This window comes from Rattus norvegicus, chromosome X, assembly GCF_036323735.1.
Source record: "Rattus norvegicus strain BN/NHsdMcwi chromosome X, GRCr8, whole genome shotgun sequence".
NCBI classification, from domain to species: Eukaryota; Metazoa; Chordata; class Mammalia; order Rodentia; family Muridae; genus Rattus; species Rattus norvegicus.
In genome coordinates this window covers 17,935,952-17,955,474 of record NC_086039.1, presented here as the reverse complement: position 1 = coordinate 17,955,474, position 19,523 = coordinate 17,935,952, and the positions used below count along the sequence as shown (strand labels likewise).

Here is a 19,523-nt window from a genome sequence, read left to right as displayed (position 1 = left end):
GCATAAATGGTTATCATATAATAATAATGATACACACAGAGTTTCTTTTAAAATAGGACCTCATTATGTTGTCATGGTTAGTTAGCATCAAACTCCTAGGCCCTGGTCCTAAGTGCAACAAGAAACACAAGTGTCACTAAAAAAGATTTTTTAAAGTTCTTGCAGCTTTAAAAAAAAAAGAAGTTGAGGTGGGCATGATGGCCCACACCTATATCCCCATAGGATTCCAGATATGAAAGTACAAAGATCACTAATTCAAGGTCAATTTTATCTGCATCATAAATTTAAGGCCAATCTTCAAAATAAAATGTTTGAAAAGAAAAACCAGCTGGGCACAGTGCATAGCTATGATAAACACTGGGGAGGCCTCAAGTTAGACGTTAGCCTGCATTACATAGTAAGTTCCAGGCCTCTCTGGGCCAAAGAATGAGGTTCTGTCTCAAATAAGAAGGAAGGAGAGAAAGGGAGGAAGGGAGAATGGTAGGGGGGAGGGAGGGAGACATGGGGTGAGGGAGCAAGGGAGGGAGAGAAAGAAAAAGAAAACTAAAATGGAAAAATAGAGCAAACAATATTAGAGAAAAAATTAGTGATATTTGAAGGGCTCAAACAAGAACATCAGTGAACAGAAAGCTTTCAGGAAAAAAAGCTAAACTGATTACCAAATACAAGACACTATGTTCACATTCATTAATTAAAATTGAAATTTGAAATAATACATGCCAGAGATTATAGTGCACACCTTCAATTCTAGTACTCAAAAGCCAGAGATCTATTGAGTTCAAGGCCAACCTGCTCTACAGAGCAAGTTTCAGGTCAACCAGAGAGCCAAGGTGAGACCTTGTGAGATTCGAAAAAGAAAAAAGAAAAGTAATAATAAAAATTATTCACATTGTAAAGATGAAAATTATGATAAATAAAGATGAAAGATGATAATTTAGTAGAAGAAATTAATAGTCATGTATCCATGTTATAAAAATGCTCTCATATGCTTAAAAGATACACATATACACAGTGGTGCTTTGAATGAGAATAGCCCCCATAGACTCAGGTTTTTAAATGCTTGGTCCCCAATTTGTCAAACTTACTGGGAAGGATTCAGAGGTTCTATGACCTTATCTGGGGAGGTGTGTCACAGGAGATAGGCTTCTTCAAGATCTCAACAATACTATCAATTCATTGTCTGTCTCTCTCTCTGTGTCTCTGTCTGTCTGTGTCTCTGTCTGTCTGTCTGTCTCTCCTCAGCGATGAGAGCTCTCGGCTGTTGCTACCACCATGCCTTTGTTCCACCACCATGGACTCTACCTTTCGGAAACTGTAAGCCAACTAAACATGTTCTTATAAATTTCACTGATTATAGTGTTTTGTCATGGCTATGGATAAGTAACTAACACACACGAACCCAGACACACAGACTCATCCTATGGTTGTTCACTGTAGCATTGTGTATAACAACAAAAGTTGTGAGTAACTACAAGGTGTAGTTACGTGAAAAACAGCACAGTCAAACCATGGCACTGTATACAGCTATAGAAATGACAATGTAAGTAGGCAAGCAAATACCACTGAAACGTACCTAACTTTGCTGATAATTTCCTGTTAATGAAAAGTAAAATTATAAAAAGTAGACATTAATAAAAATGTAAGATTTGAGCACCTACTTCACCAAGGAGGATCTATAATGCTGGCCAAGAAGCATATGATATGCTATTTAACATCCTTGGCCATTAAGAAAAATGAAATCATGAGATAATGATCCACACTTTTTAGGAAAATGAAAATAAACATTACTGAATAACAAGAGCTGCCAAAGATGTAGAACACGCAGATCGCTCATATAGAGCTAGTTAAGACACAAAATTTCATAAGCACTTTGAACATTATTTTGGCATTTTCTTTGAACATCAAACACATTTACATTGTGACTCAGGGCTTCCACTCCTGGGTATGCATGGAGCAAGAATATGATAAACCTTCAAGGCACTGAGCTGAGTAAAAGAATTTAGTCTTAAAAAGAGGACACAAGCCAGAGAACTAGGAAGATGATACTGTGGGCAATGGAATTTTATCCATAGAACCTATATAATGTAAGAAAGGAACTGACTCCTTAAGTTATCCTCCAGGTACACACCACGGCCCATGTGTGCCCCGCCTTCCCTACACGTCTCCACATAAAGTAAAATAATACAGATTTCATTAATATGATCTCCGTAAAGGGAAAAGAAACTACTATGGCAGGGAAAAGACCAGCGGTATCAAGGACCAGGAATGGCAGAGGTCTAAGAGCAAAGGAATAGCAAGAAAGAATTTTTCTATGGGTCAAGACAATTCTATATCCTGTTGGTGGTGTTGGATACAAGAATGTATTAAAAGTTGCAAGGCTGTGTGCCTACTGTATACAAATTAAAAATAGCTTTAGAAGTAGCAATAGAGGTACCTTCTATTTCCCGATCTAAAGGTGGCACATCATCTCTCATAGAGAAGTCCATAGCAGTCCCTGGGATGTCCATCAAGTCTTCATCACTGGAGCTGCTCTGGAAGCTACTGAAACTCCCCTGATGAAAGCCTCTGTTATCCATGGCTCCTGTGTAGAAAGAAAAGTATGGCCTTATAACAATGAACAATTAGCCCCTGCCCAGTGCACTTCTTCATTGTGGTAAACACACATAATTGCATGGTAAAATCGCCAGTTTCAGGGCTTGTTTCGCCTGCAAAGCTTGTTATTTCTCAAGGTGCTCACACCATGCAGAAAATTACTACTGTGTATCTTATTAGCAGCAGAGAGGGACACACAATACAGGTAAATGCATACAATGTACAACAATGAGGTCTGGACAGATGGCTCAGTGGTTAAGAACATTCATGCTTTGCAGAGGATAGTTTTTCTGCACTCCCATGGTAGTGCACAGGCATTGTAGTTTTAATTCCGGGAAGCCAATGCCATCTCCTCACCTGTGCATTGCTGTGATACATGTACATGCATGCAAACAAAACGTGCATACAGATAAAAGAAAATGTAAAAATGTAAAGTTATAATGACTACAACTAAGGGTAATGGCTTAAATCATGATGTTTTTTCCCTCTTATAACCGTCACATTCCCTGTCATCACATCATTAACCATTGTTAATCTTGGGTGTCAACTCGACTGGATCTGGAATCAACTTAAAGGCAAGCCTCTGGGCACTTCTGCGAGGGATTTTCTTGATGAGATGATTTGAAGTGGGAAGACCCACCTTAAAAGTGGGTGGCACCCTCTGGTAGCAGCCCACATAAGGACGAGGAAGAAGGAAACTTGAAGTTTGCCTCTTCGCATTCACTGTTGCAGACAAGTTCACCTATGCTGGTGCTGCAACTACTACATTCCTTCGAGAACACCGGAATCAGCTTCTTAGAGATCCAACACAGGCTGACGACCAGTAGCTTTCCCAGAATTCCCCGGGCCTTCAATGCCAGAGTGGGATCGCTAAGACATCCAGCTTAGGCTTCTCAGACTGTCAGATTTGAGACAGCCATTATTAAACTATTCAGACTTTATCCTGTAAGCCAATCTAATAAATCCCAGTTATATACAAATATTCATTCTATTGGTTCCGTTCCTCAAGAACACAGCTGCCCTTCTGGAAATGCTGAATTGAACCTTTGACTCCATTAGTATTGAGTGGGGGGGAGTTGGGGGGTAATATTAAAGATCAAATGCAGGACCTTACACATGTTATGACTAAGTGGACAACACCTAGCTATGGGTTTTCTCTGATACCTGTGTGTTTTCTACATTTGCTCTAAATTTGACTTTAGTAGATTTCTTCAAACAAATATTTCTTTATTAATTACCAATTCTCTTACATTTCTGTAATTTTCCAATAACCTTTGGAGGGTTTCAAACTTAGGAAAAAATAACCCAAATGAAATGGTTCATCTCAATATTTGGGAGGATGGGAAAGCAGGACTGCTATGATTTCCAGGCTGGTCTGTGGAAAAGAAACCGACAAACATCCTGAAGAGTGCCAGAAGGTAGCATATGCGATGGCTTCTTGGGATACTTCCTTGGCCTTTCCCTGAGGTTCATGAATTTGACAGTTGTGAAGATTACGTCACAACTGGTCTGTAGGCAATCTCCTATGTAAGCTCTTAGGGCAAACTTACTAGAAAGCCGAAGATAACCTTGAACTCCTAGATCTTCCTGCCTCTGTTTAGTAAGTGTTACAACAACAGAATGTCAGTTTGTAACAGTTATTATTTTCTGATGTGATATTTTGGCACTAATAAACTCTTTTGTACAAAATATTTAATTTAATCATTATGTATTTGCATAGAAGTAGAATACTCTTCTGACCAGCGTGTCCTTATCAATTGCTGTCATTTTTGTGCTCAAATTGCTCAAAATTTGTTCAGTATAAACTTCTTCATGCTGTCTCCACCTTGCTCTCCTTCAAATCCATGTCCTCCCTTTTCCTTAACTATTGTTGCATGCATATGTGTGCAGTCTCCTACAGCCCAGGTCACACCCCTTCTCACATCACTTGGGCTTGATTCCATAGCCTAGGCCACCTACATACATAGGTTTCCTCTAGAAACAACAAACTTTCAAAACAGAAAATAAGTGACCCCTGTACTTTAAACTAGACCTCAGTTTCCTTCTGACTGAGATAAAAAAGTCCCAGCCTGAATTTCAATGACATTAGTTATTCTTTAAGGAAACCTACTGTACACGGACTGTCTCTTATACCAAAATCTTACATGTGAAATGCTTCAAAATCTGAAATATTTTGAGTTCCAACAAGATACCAGAGATGGAAATCCCACATCTGGTCTCCTCTGATAAGTTGCAGTCAATCTGATGAGTACTAAAATATTGTATAAAATGATCTCCGAACTATGTAAAAGCTGTATATAAAATGAAAATTAGTGTCACATTTAGACTTGAGTCATAGCTCAGAGATATCTTATTACATACACAAATATTTCAAAAATCTGAAATTTCTGGTCCCAAGCATTTCTGGTTTTGTGTTGTTTTTTAATAAAGTTCTCACTATGTAGCCCACTCTGGCCTTGAGCCTGTAATTATCCTTCCTCTGTCTCACAAGTAGTGAATATAGGCGTGTACCACCATGCTCTATCACTCTGGAGAATTTTGATAGGATATTATAGACTATCAAATCTTTATCTAAAACCTGATTCACCTCTTCCTCAAGCCCATTCCTAAGTTCATGAGAATTTCACACAACTCTCTCCTGCCACTTCAAACTCAACAAAACTGAAAAAATAAAAAACAGAACAGTAGCAAAAATATTAAATTATTACGCAAATCATAAAATCCAAAGAAGTCACAATTCTTGCCCTTCTCCCACACAGACACCAATGTTCCTTTGAAATGGAAGTGTTATCAATATTCATAATTAATGGCTATCTGATTCTAGGACTTGATATTTTCAATGAACCTAAAAAAAAAACCCTCAATTTCAATTAGTAGGGTTTTCTAGGTTTCTAAAACTTCCAACTGGAAACAAATTCTGTTTTAGTTAATGAAAAAAGTGGACTAACAAAGTAGTATAACTTAATTTCTCTCTCAATTTAAATTTATTAAATGAAACCAGGCATGGTAGTGCAAGTCATTAATTCCACCACTTAGGAACAGGCAGAAGGTTGTAGAAATCAAAACCAGTATGAGATACATGAAACTCAGTCTCAAACAATGAAGAAAGAAAGAAAGAAGAAGGAAGGAAGGAAGGAAGGAAGGAAGGAAGGAAGGGAGAGAGAGAGAGAGAGAGAGAGAGAGAGAGAGAGAGAGAGAGAGAGAGAGAGAGAGAGAGAGGAAAGGGGGGTATTAAATGCCTGGGAGACAAATACAGTGGATACCTTTGAACAAAAGCCAAAGAATGTGGCACGTGACAGAATCCTTTCCTTGCATGTTTCCCTGTGGTTATGTTTCATACAGAACGTGATTTAAAGTACCCAGTTCCAGCCACTCTATTAACCACATAAATCGTGGAAAGAAGGTATGGGTAGTCCAGAAATAATTTGTTTGGCTTTGGAATGCACCTGCACTCAGAGTCTCAAATGTGTGTTCCTACTGTGCTGGGAATTTGTTAGAACAAAATAACACAGAAGACCCAATAAAGGAGTAGCTGGTTCCCCCCATAGGAACCTTACAGATTCTTTCCTGTACCGAACGCACGGACGTGGAACAATGCAGCTAAAGTGAGCTACCTAGGAGTAAACGGTTCCTGAGGCGGCCATTTGTTTGCATGTTTAGATTATGAAGTGTTTCCTTCGTCAATGCATAGAAGGACGGGCCACTGAAAGCAGCAGCCCTCAGCTAAACAGACGAGCGAGGAGTTCAACACAGGCAATAAATACCATCAGGAAAGGTCAACGTGGTATTTGCCTGTGGCGGATTCATTTTGATATAGCATTTACAGTTACGTGGCAGATATAAAGATGTTCAAAAGAAAAAAATCAAGCATTGGAATGAATAAACAAAATTCTTTAAAGCTGACATTTGAATTGGATCAGGTGGTTCAAGCCTATAATCCTAGTTATAAAGAAAACAGTAGGTTTGCAAAGGCAAAGCCTGTATGGACGACAGAGGAAATTCAAGGCCACACTGGAAAACTGAGTGAAGGGTGTCTCAGAAGAAAATGTGTTAGAAGGCAGGAGAATATATCTCATTGGTATAGTACTTGCATATCATGAGTGAGGTTCTAGGTTCAAGCTCCAGAACCATTAAATAAACAAACAAACAAATAAAAGTTTTTGCTTGTATTTTAACATATTTTAATTAAAATACAATTAACTCCCTATTTTCTTTCCATCTTCCACCCCCTCCCATACCCCCTCACTCTCTCTCAAATTTTCTTTTTATTATTATTATAACATATATAGAGAAAAATGTACAGATATGTAGATAAAACCTACTGAGTCTGTTGTTTATCTAATACAAAGTGGTCAACCTTCTACACAAACAGTGAGTAATATTTTTAAAGTTAACAGTTGAACTCATGTGTAGTAGAACTTCAAGCCAAGGATTATCATAACATATATACATAGATGTACAAATATAGAAATATAAACCACCGAGTCTGTTGGTTATCCAATACAAAGTGGTCAACCCTACACACAATCAATCAATAATATTTTAAAGTTGATATTTGGACTCATATGTAGTAGAACTCCAAGCCGTACTACCTTGTGACTTAATTATGATGTTTCAGTCCAATAAAGGTACATCTGAACTAAATCAAACCTACAAATGGCTAAAAGCCAGAAGTCAGCCAGAATTTGGAGCATCCCAGGAATAACCTAAGTGGGGAACTGATTTCGTCATTCTCCCATCTAATACTGTGGTTGTGGGTAGAACGTGTTAAGCTATAGAAGGCTAAGGAGAAGTAAAGTGTGGAGAGTGCTATATGGTTGTTAATTGATGTAGCAGAACCGACATATGCCCACTATTGCTCCTACAAACAGCCATATCAGGTTGGCTCTCTGTACTTCTGAGTGACGTATCTGCCAATTCAACCAACTACAGATCAAAAATACTTTTAAATCAGTTCTATAGTGATGAAATGACAGGCTTTTACTACTTGTTATTACCTAAATTTAGTATTATTTCATAGCATTTGCATGTTACTAATAATTCACAGATTTCTAGCGAAAATTATAATTTCACTAAATTTACAAATAATGTAGAGAAGACTGAAAATACATTAAGAAAGATGTAAATATGTTGTATCTAAGTACCATATGCCATTTCATATAAATAAAGAATCCTGGCAGGAGTTCTGAAACCAGTTCTCCATAGATATGGAAGAAATAACTGTCCTTTATGCCTCTGTGTCTTTACAAAAGCCAGCTGTGTTATATGGAATCCTGTCTAGCCCCATCCCCATTTCTTTTCAGTCTGGTGGAGGGCTATCGAATCCATCTCTTGAATCCATCTAAGAGCAGCTCCAACAGGCTTCTCCTTCAATGCTCCCTTTGTTCAGACTCCCATATTGACTGCAAGTCTTTCACTTTAGTCCGTGTCTCCATTTATGTTGTTCTAGCAATTTCATGCTGTCTCGGAATAGGTGTTCAATAAATGTTTACTGCAGCTGAGGAGGGAGGGTTAACAGCTCATCGGCACATGAATATGGCTGACACTTAACAAATCTAGCACTAACAGGGAAGGGAACTGGGGATATGAAAGGAGTTTATGACTCTGTCAGTAACTGTCAAGGAATTTATGATGTAGGAGGGGGAAAGCCTTAAATGACACACCGGCTGTGCTGGACTGCCGGACTAAGAATACAGTTGGCATGTGGAGAATGGAGGGAAGGTAAGAAGCTAAAGGCTTCATGGAGGAGAGAGGTTATTTCACAGACATAAAGTGAGGCAAGCCTTGGAGGTACATGTCAGCCTAACATTTACTCTTAACTAGAATACAGGTAAGCTATCTGTGAGAAACTGGAGGACTCGGGTGGCCACATACAGGCACTATGGTTTCCACCAAGAAAAATGATAAAAATATTATTTTAGGCACCAAACGTGGAAGCTGTATGATACAAAGGAGAGAGGTAGAACCAGCCAGGAAAACCCTTTACTACTTCTAGTTTCGATGCTGGTGATTTAGTTCGAAGAGAAAGGCAGCTTTTGTCTCTTAATTCATTCAATCAGACTCTGTCTTTTGTTTGGAGAATTGAAAACATTGATGGTAAAATTTAATATTGAATTTGTGTATTTTTGGAATAGGTATATACATATGCATATATGTATGTAAAATAATTAATGAAGAGAGAACATGAATTTGACAAAAGAATAAAGGGGATATATGAGAGTATTTGGAGTGAGGAAAGGGAAGGGGGAAATAGTTATAATTAAAGCATATTAAAACCATAAAAAATTAAGTAATTAATTTTTTAAAAGGAGGAAGAGAGAAAAGGGAAGAACTACACCTTCCCAGAATTTGAACTGGACCAAAACAAGAGCCAGCTGGTGGGTGTGGATAGGGTGGTGTTAGTTTGTGGTATGACTTTCTGCCATCCTGGTTTACTGTTGGTTCAAATAAGTTAATATTCTCCTAACAACTAACTTATTATATATATACATATATATATGCCAATATGTGAGTGAGCCAACAGCACACACACACAATCCCTTAAATAAAAATACTGAGTGCACTATGTATTTCAGGACTAACATGCGAAGAGAAGCAATGGATTTCCCAGTCCTCATTTTTTGTTCCAGTAAAATAATTATTGGCCTGTGAATGACATTCTGAGTAACTACAGGTGCTTGATATTTCAAATATGGAAACCAGAGACTGTGAGTAGAGAAGTGGGGTGTGATGGTTTAAATTAGAAAGGCCCCTAGAATCCTGTATTTTGTTGTTTGGTCCCCCGGTGGTGGAACTGTTTGTGAAGGATTAAGAGGTCTGGCCTTATTGGAGCAGGTTTGTCACTAAGGGCTGGCTTTAGCGTTTCAGAAGCCCACACTGCTGACAGTTATCTCTGCCTTTCTCTATGCCTCTTGCTTGTTTTAAGAATCTATACTCTCAGCCACTGCTCCAGCATCATGCCTGCCTGCCCGCTGCCATGTTCCCTACCATAATGGTATCCCTGCCATCCTGGTTTACTGTTGGTTCAAATAAGTTAATATTCTCCTAACAACTAACTTATTATATATATACATATATATATATATGCCAATATGTGAGTGAGCCAACAGCACACACACACAATCTGAAATCCTCTAAAATCAGGAGCCCCATTAAACTCTTTCTTCCATAAGTGGTCTTGGCCATGGTGTCTCTTCAAGTATGACACAGGCAAACAGGTATTGCATACATTACATTGATTTGAAATAATGCAATTACTTAAAATGAAATCTGAAAATAGCCCTAACTGTAATAGGAAAAGTAATCACAGCACAGACAAAAAAAAAAAAAAACTATCTGCTATCTGCCCACTCTATTCAAAGCCAGAGATGAGAAAGAACAGGCCCGGTGGGGGGAGGGCGGGGGGGGGGCAAATATCCTCCAAACTCCAATATCTTTCTAGAACAGGTTTCCATAAAACCTCTGTTCTTCAGTGCCTGTCACAAACAGAAGGCTCAAAAACCCTCCAGCTTATACTCCGATTTCTTATATTGGGAAACAGAAATGAGCTGTGATATCTGATATTAATCTCTGAGATGCCATGTAACATGCTTATTTCAGATGCTTAAACTCCCCAGGCGAAAATCACTGTGCCGCTCCTCACTGTGTCGTCTTTATTGGAGGCTTGTCCTCTACCAAGGCTTTATTTATATGGATTAGGTATCTATAGGTAATTATGGTACTTAGAGCAAGAACTGAGACATGTTTAAACATACATTTATTCAGTTATTTAAACCATAAAAAGCTGGGTGTGATGGTTCACAGCTCTTATCCCAGTAGTCAGAAACCTGAGGCAAGACGATTGCTATAATTCTGAGGCCACCCTGAGCTACACAGTGAGTTACAGACCAGATTTGGAGACCCTGCCTCAATAAACAAATAAATGAAAATTAAGTAAATAAGATACATTCATACTCAACCCAATACCTTACCATGTTTTGTAAAATATGCATTTTCCCAAACATAAATTAACCTCTAGAATATACCAGTGTATGTCTGAGTTAAAGGGACAAGTAATGTCTAAACACTAACATGAAAATACTTTTAACTTTGTAGGTTGCCCCCCAAAGGTCTCAGGAACCCACATACTGCACTGTAAAAATCTATTGACATAGAGAAAGAGCTAAGCTGGGAAAAGCCATACTTGGACAAGAATTGATAAGACGGAGAAAGAAGTGGCATCAGCCAGAGGCCATTGTGAAATGAAGCAAATACTGACAACCTGGGTCTATATCATTTGGATCATTCCCAACAGATAAATAAGCAAGAGATAATTTACTTAAAGTGGCTTTAACATTATGCTCCCTTCTCTTAGAAGACTAGCTTTTCTTCAGTTTTAGTTTATCTCCAAGTAGTTCAGATAAAGCAACCAAGGTTCGGTCATACAGACATTCAAAGGTGTGACAAATGGCCTGAGGGTAGTCTCACGTGCCTATACCACCAAAACTGAGGCTAAGTAAGGGGAGAGGGTACTGGGTTGGAGGCAAGTGTGGTGTGATCCAATCTCAAAAAGCAAAAATAAAGTAAATGTGACAATGAGGCATCTAGAAGGCCAAGAACAAGGCCCTGACACAGATGCTGCTACATTTTTAAATGCTTTTCACTTTGACATCTCTATATAAAATTCCTAAATGCACTTTTACAAACTGCATATCAAATCTTGTTGAAAGACTTGGCTGCCCTATCTAACAGGGATTTAGTTCAGGAATGCAAGACTGGATTCCCAGTAAAGAATGCCTACACAGTTATCTGGCGGACACAGTGTGGGAAGCTGAAGGCTTACTCCAGCAGCTGTGCCTTCTCCGACAGGATGGAATGATGATATTGTAAGGCAGAATAAAGTCTTACAAAGAAGAATGCCAACATGTCAACAAGAGTTCTTAAAGAGATAAAAAGGTCAAATTCATTTGGGTGTGGTAGAATATGTCTATAATCCCAGTTCTTGGGAGTCTGGGTCCTAAGGATCCCACCAAGCTTGGGACAAGTTTGGACGATACAGCAAGACCCAGTTTCAAAAAGGGAAAGTGAAACAGAACCTCAAGCAGATGTCAAGAATAGATTTTTAATTTACTTTCATCCCAGGCTAAAATTTTGAAAATAGTCCATGTAGAGGGTCTCCCATTTAATACAGGACGGCAAGCCTGTAATTAGATGCCTGTAGTCCTAGCACTTTAGGAAAGTAAGGTAGAAGGGTCAGGAGTTTATCCTCAGGTACAAGAGTTCCTGTCTTTCTCGGTTATACAACAGCACAGGATCAATCTCTTTAATATACAAAGAACTCCAAAACCTAATCATCAAGAAAACAGACAAAAGAAAACTGGGGCATGGATCTATGCAAATAATTCTTAAAGTAAGAAATGCAACTGGTAAATCAAGTTTTTTAAATATTCCTCATTAGCCATAATGGAAATGCACATGAAAATTTCGTTGAGGTTGAATCTCATATCCAGTCAGAATGGCTATTATAAAGAAATCAAATAATGAAAACTGCTGGAGAAGATATGGAAAAATATGAAGCCTGATTTACTGAGAAGAGGGCAAATTATTGCAGCCATTGTAGAAATCAGTAAAGAAGTTCTTCAAAGAGCTAAAAAGCAATCTATCAAATGAGGCAGCTATGTCCTCCTTAACATATACCCAAAGATTCTATCACCTCCCAAAGAGATACCTCAAGAGTGTCCAATAGCTAATAAAAACCTACTAGTTGGAAAGTCATCTAAAAACTATAAGGGGTGACAGCCATTACGCATGGCTGAATAATGCTATCTCTAATAGCCATGAGATAGTAACAACAACAACAGCAACAACAACAACAACAACTTCTAATCCAGGGTATGGAGTATCTCCCCATAAGCTGTTAGTCAAGGAGATGACAGAGGCTCCCAACACAGTACACGTTATTACCATACCTTTCGGTTGCCCATCAGACCTAGTTGCTAAGACTCATTGCTGAAGACACAATAGACCTTGCTTATAATACAGAGAAATCAAATTGTAACTGTGTGGGGAGTTTCCTCTATGCTGGCCAGCTCTCATCATCCCAGATGCTTCAATGCAAACTGATGGGGAGAAAGACATAAATGGTCTTACCAGATGAGGACCCTAGGAGCTACAATACCAACCTACCAGGCAAAACGTGTAAAGTTGTGCAATAGAAGAATAACTGTTCGGGGCAACCAAGCACTCTCTGCTTGATTCTCAACCTGTTCTCCCAAAGGGAACTCATGCCTGGTTAAAAATACAGTTAATCACCCCTGGCTGAGGAGGTTTTATACCCTATGGGGGAAATTATTACTGCTGTTTGGCTAAATGAACATCTCGCCGAGCTGCTTTCTAAATACCTATACATCCACAAACAAGTGCTACTCTCAGTCCTAATCAGAGGAACTTTCTCTTCCCAACAAATGGTAATGAATACTGGGATGCAAGACTGTCCAAGGTGCATGACAATAAGGTATAGATGAGGTTTTTTCCCCAAAAGGACATTAATACCAACCCCTCCAAGACTCAAGGAACAAAGTAAAGGATGGAGCAGAAAGAATGGTATCTTCTTCTTCTTAACATCACACGGTCAACGCATTAAAAAGTCGAAGTGCAGCAAGAAGAAAAGCATCTAGTTTGTGTTATTTTAGTTCTACTATAATTTCGCTTTGCTTGAGATAGGGTCTTGCTATGTAGTCTAGACAGACCCAGAACTCAATACGTAGATCAGGCTGGCCTGGAACTCATGATCCTCCTGGTTCAGCCTCCTAAGTAGCTAGTGTTACAAGTGTGTGCCGTTCTGACTGGCAGAAGGGTCAATGGAAATTCAAGGCCAGTCTTGGCTTCATAGTGAGTTCTGGTGCAGCTTGGGCTACAGAGTAAGATCATGTCTTTAAAAAGTAAAGTATTTTACATACAACAAATTCTAAAAGAACATGGAATATCATATTTATCCCAGACATGAAAAGCATATAACTCACACATATCCCCTGCCTTGGATTGAAATGTTCAATTAATATCATTGTTTCTGGAAGCAGTGCTGTTCATCCAAACAGAGTAATTCTGTTCGAACTTTCTTTTCTAAGTCAAATGCTGAAATTAGCTTGGTGGGCTTCCGCAAGGCTTTTTCATAACTGTTCATTTTAGGTAAGCTCCCCACTACTTCACCTCCTTCCCCTCTTCCATCCCTACTTAATCCTTTTATCTCAACATAGTCATTTTCTGTCATTTCACATGTATTCTACTGTTTTCCAAGCAATTTTTAATTGAGCTGTAAGATAGTAAGCTTCCAGACAGGGTTTATAACCCATTCTTTGGGTTAGTCCTCTACCCTCACCCTCCACCATCCCCAGTATTCATTCCTTTCTGCCTACTTAAGCCTTTGCACCCTTGAGTATCCCATGTCCCTGTTTTTATTTTACCTAAAATCTACCATCCTCCCTCCCTTATCATGTTCTAGCCTCTAAAAGGCCCCCTTTAAACTTCTTGGCTTCTGCTTGGTTTTTAAGTTAAACATGCAAAAGATTTAAAGCTAGATCTATATTGAGAGTAAACATACAACGTTTGTCTTTCTGAGCCAGAGTTACCTCACTCAGTCTAATCTTTTCCAGTTCTATTCATTTACCTTCCAATCTCATGATCTCATTTTTTCTCAGCATACTCCATTGTGCGTATGTGGCGCATTTTTCTTATCTCCTCATCTGTTAATGAAATATCTAGGTTGGTTCCATTCCCTAGCTATTGTGAATAGAGCTGCAATGAATGTACTAAATGACTAAATGGTCAAGCAAGTTTCCACAGGAGGAAAGAAATGAACAGGCCTAACTGCCTGTGACACCAGAACAATGATCACAATGGTACACTAACCTTAAGAGTGTAGCAACAGCTTACATGTGTTTGTGGTAACCAGCAGCTGTCTACTTTGACGTAAGACCCTCTCCACAAGAGGGAAACCATGCCTGTTACTGGAAACCTAAGCAATTCCCCAAGGTTAGTGAGGTCTTAGATCCTGGCGAGAACCTACAACCACCACTATATAAATCAGAATAATCTCTAACTATACTCTAAATTTTGTTTTTATACCCATAGATAGGGAGGATTCGGAGGAAGGAAAGGGAAGGGAAATGTTATAATTATAATTTCAAAAATTATATAAGTATTTTGGTAAATAAATAAATCCTTCCCTGCAACCCAGAATCCATTGTTGAGCATGAATTTTGATACACATAAGAAGGAATATGATAGGGGCTGGGGATTTAGCTCAGTGGTAGAGCGCTTACCTAGGAAGCGCAAGGCCCTGGGTTCGGTCCCCAGCTCCGAAAAAAAGAACCAAAAAAAAAAAAAAAAAAAAGAAGGAATATGATACAGAAAAGAATTCAAGTGTTAAAGCAGCTTGTTTCCAGGATGAAGTCAGGAGTTAAAGAGGCCTGTCTCATTGTGAAAGGATGCTTGTTTCCGTGTGGCACTGCCATAGTCTTTCTATTCACAGATCCATTGTATTCTGAGTCTGATCAGAATGAGTATGTTCTCAATTCAAGTCTTAAGAGAGATATATGGGATGTCAGAAAATGAGAGGCAAATCTATCTTAAAAATTATCCTGAAAGTCAATTATTTAAAGACATTATTTCCAAATATCTCTAATAGAGAACTCTGAAGTTGTCATTTGTGCATCTTTAATTCATGGAGAGATAAAAGAATCAAAGAACTATAGGCACAACTAGATAAAGCATCAAGTCCTTCAAAGGGACTTAAAGAAAGGGTCTTAGAAAACCTAGAACTGGGGGTTGGGGATTTAGCTCAGTGGTAGAGAACTTGCCTAGCAAGGGCAAGGCCCTGGGTTCGGTCCCCAGCTCCGAAAAAAAAAAAAAAAAAGAAAAGAAAAAAAAAAAAAAGAAAACCTAGAACTTCAGTGACATTGTTGGACAGCAAAGGAATTACATGTGAAATTCCTTAAATAAAAATGTATTGACTTTTTAAGAAAAGGAAATGCTAGACAGAAAAAACATTGTAAGAGAAATTAAAACTCGTTAGACAGGTTCATGAGTGGACTGGACACAGCAAAGCAAAGCATAAGTAGGCTTTAAAAATTAACACCTTTAAAACTCAGGTTATCCATGAACTGTGGTATTATAAGTAGGGAAGGCACACTGGGAGGATTTGGGGGGGGTATTAAGAACAGAAGAAATGTATGATGTATTAATGACCTAAACTGGGGAAAGGGTTCAGTGGGTAAAAGTGCTTGTAGCAAGCATGAAGACCTGAATTCACATCTCCACCATCCATGCGAAAAAGCTACACATGGCTGTGTATGTCTGCCACCCCAGCACAGGGAGGCAGAGACAAGCATATCCTTAGAGTATGCTGCCCAGCCTCCCTAGCCGAATTGGCAAGCTTCAGGCTCAGTGAGAGATCCCTGTCTGAAAGGAGTAAGGTGCAGAGTGATAGAATATGATATCTATGTCCTCCTCTGGCCTCTACATGTGTACATGGGCAAACACACACACACACACACACACACACACACACACACACACACGTTAATGGGCAAGAATTCCATAAAACTAATGATCAATGCAAATATAAAGTCCAGAAAGCTCAAAATACAGTGAAGAGGATAAATGCCCCTACCTGACCAAAAAAAAAAATCCTGTATGTAAATATATCAAAGTCAAAGTATAGAAAATCCAAAGAAAGAGATGGAAAGAAGAAAAAGAGAAGGTGGGATGTGGTAAAACGAAAGTTAACACTAGATAGATGAATCAAATCAAAGCTAAAGTATCTAAAATCAATCGCATTTCTACTTTAGAAAACTAGAACATACTGACTGAGTAGAGCAGAAATAGAGAAGGGGACGAGGAATGAGTATTTGCATCTAAAGGCATCCCCAAGCTTATTGTTGAAAGTCTGACTCCCAAAGCAGTAGGCTTCAGGGGTGGAGCTTCGACACTGTGATAGGACTGTGAGACTCTGACCTTATAAACAGATTAACCCATCGACGAATTCATATTTTGATGGCATTACTGAGAGGCAGTAGAGAAACCATAGGAGGTGGACATACTTTACTCCATGTACGGGAAGAATACACCATTTATTTTCACTGTTGAGCATTAAACCCCGGCCATCTCGCATGTGAGGCATGCACTCTATCCACTGAGACTATCCCACGCAAGCATATATCTAGTACCTGGCTTTCCTTGCTTTCTCTGCTTCCCCGCCATCATGGGAGGAACAGGTTTGTTCTATGTTCTACCTTTCTTGGCCTCAAAAAGCAGTGGACCTAGCCAACTATGGACTGAAATCTCTGAAATATGAACCAAAGCAAACACATCTTCCTCCCAGTTGATGTCTCACTGATATATTGTCACAGTAACGGGAAGCTGAGTAACGCAGAAATCAACGGAAAAGTCAACAAAGTAAAAAGAAGAATAACAAGTTTATTAAACTAGTCAGGTCACCAACAAAAAAGCTAAAAATCACTGTATTAGTCAGGGTTCTCTAGAGTCACAGGACTTATGGAATGTCTACATTAAGGGAATTTGTTGTGATGACTTACAGTCTGTAGTCCAACTCCCCAACAAGAGTCAGCGGTGAAGGGGAAGTCCAAGGATCTAGTAGTTGCTCAGTCCCTCAAGACTAGTTGTCTCAGCTGGTCTTCTATACAAGCAGATTCCAACAGACGTGCTCACAAGTAAATGCAAGCAGGCAAAGAGCGCATCTTCCTTCTTCCTATGTCCTTATGTAGGTCTCTAGCAGAAGGTGTGGCCCAGAGTAGAGGTGTGTACCACCATGCCTGGATCTGAGACTTGCTTTGTCCCAGGCTGACTTTGAACTCAGAGATCTCCTTGCCTCAGTCTCCTGGGATTAAAGGCACATACCACCTTGCCTGGGCCTAAGCTTTTCATGGCGACTGTGCCTCAAGATCTCCATGCCACAATCCAGGTCAGAAACTTGTGTCTGCCAGCCTCAAGATCTGGATCACAGGTGAGCCCTCTAATTCTGGATTGTAGTTCATTCCAGATGTAGTCAAGGTGACAACCAGGAATAGCCATTACAGTCACTAATACCAAAGACAAAATGAATGCTGGATATGGTGGCACATGCAATCCCAGAAAGGTAAAGCAAAAGGATCATTAAGGCTAACCTAGATTACATAGGAAGTTCAAGGTCAGACTAAGCTACATAGCAAGACTGTATCTTAAAAATAAAGGGAGGAAAGACCATCACTATTGGTTGTATGGACATTTCAAACATAATAAAAACACACTCTTAACAGTTCTGTATCTAGATGTTTATTATAGCCTGTAAAAGTATCTTTTATCCACCTGACGTAATTGTTGTCTCAGAGACTTATTGCTGAATAGTTCACCTTCTCTATCTCTTTCTGAACTGTGGCTGGCTGGTTCAACTCAGCTATTCTCGCTCAAACTCCTCTCCAAACTGACAGATTCAAACTCCCTTCTCTCAGCTTTTGACTTAATTGCTCTGCCAAGCTTCAAATTACCTCTAGCAATCTGTTCTATCTTCTGGCTCCTTCTTACTCTGTAACTCATTCTGTCTTTCCCTGTCTCTAGCTTGTTCTCTCTGCAACCTGTCCATCAAACTGTCCTGGTAAGCTGCCTCGGAACTCCAGAACTGAAATGTCACCAACTCAACTGCTATCAACTTAACTCCACTACACTGCCTCAAAAATGACTTCCAATTCCATTGCACTGCCTCACAACTGGCTCTGAACTCCATTGCACTGAACTCAACTAACTGACCAGAACTGACTCTACTAGAACTCAGAGAACTGCATGCCTCTGTCTCCTGAGTGCTGCTGGGATTAAAGGCATGTACCTAAACTTTTCTTTACCTGAAACTTGCTCTATAGCAGGCTGGCCTTGAACTCAAGAGATCTGCTTGCCTCTATCTCTTAGGATTAAAAGTTTGTCTGTATCCAGCCAGATCACACAGACTTAGAAGGTTTTGGATGTGATCCCATACCAGAGCAGCCATGTTGCTGGATTAAAATTCCTCTACAATAGCCTAGATGAAGGAAATTAATAACTCTTGAAAAATACAATGGATCCACTGAAATTCATACAAGAAACCTTAGATTGTGAAAACAGGCCTACATTTATTTAAATAAACTGAATCAGTAATAAAACTCCAAACCAGAAAACACAAACAAGTTCACCATTGTATTCTACTTAATTCTTCTAAACACTTAAGCAGAAATCATGTTTATTCTTTACAATCTCCTCCATTGTATGAAGCCAGGAGTAGCCTAAGACAATAACTACATAAAAAAATAAGAAAACTATAACCAGCATCTCATATGAACATAGATGTGAAAATATCGAACAAATCATTAGAAAATCAAATACAATACATAAAAAGGAATAATACACCATGAAAAGACATTGAGGAACCTTAGATACGTAAGTAAAAAAATGACCTTGTGAAAAGGTGACCCACAGTGTGATTCCAAAGACTGTGGAAACAATAAAATGAGCAGTGTCTACAAGAGACTTAGGGTAGCAGAGGGGAGTAGAGTGAAGAGGCGGGGTACACAGGGTACTATAATGGTAGGTGGTGAATATGTGTTACTATATATTTGTCTAGACCCATAGGCTACACTGCATAGAAGGAAACCCTCCCAAGCACATTGGTGCCTGCCTATGTGTCCAAACACTTAATAGCTCAAGCCCATAAGCTCCAGTCTACACTAGACAATGTAGTGAGAACCTGTCTCCAAAAAAAAAAAATGGCATGGATGAACGGTACAGGCCTGTAAAGTTAGGAAGCTAAGACCTAAGCCAGCCTGGGCTCTATAGCAAAACAATGTCTCCAACAAGTAAGTAAAAACAAAGAACTCTAATATAAACTATGGACTTTTGAAACATATTACAATGTATTAATATTGGTTCAT

At 39.1% G+C, this 19,523-nt stretch overlaps 1 protein-coding gene and 1 pseudogene across 2 annotated transcripts in view; one reads left to right on the top strand and one right to left on the bottom strand.

The window, feature by feature from the left end:
- Clcn5 (chloride voltage-gated channel 5) overlaps positions 1 to 19,523 on the bottom strand; it is a 154,585-nt gene that overhangs the window by 56,370 nt on the left and 78,692 nt on the right. For both annotated transcript variants that reach the window (NM_001414393.1, XM_039099512.2), the window contains one exon: positions 2,435 to 2,581. In NM_001414393.1, coding sequence (NP_001401322.1) covers positions 2,435 to 2,581 — 147 coding nt within the window. The remainder of the gene's footprint in view (positions 1 to 2,434; positions 2,582 to 19,523) is intronic.
- On the top strand, positions 14,750 to 14,852 carry LOC120099515 (small nucleolar RNA SNORA40; annotated as a pseudogene).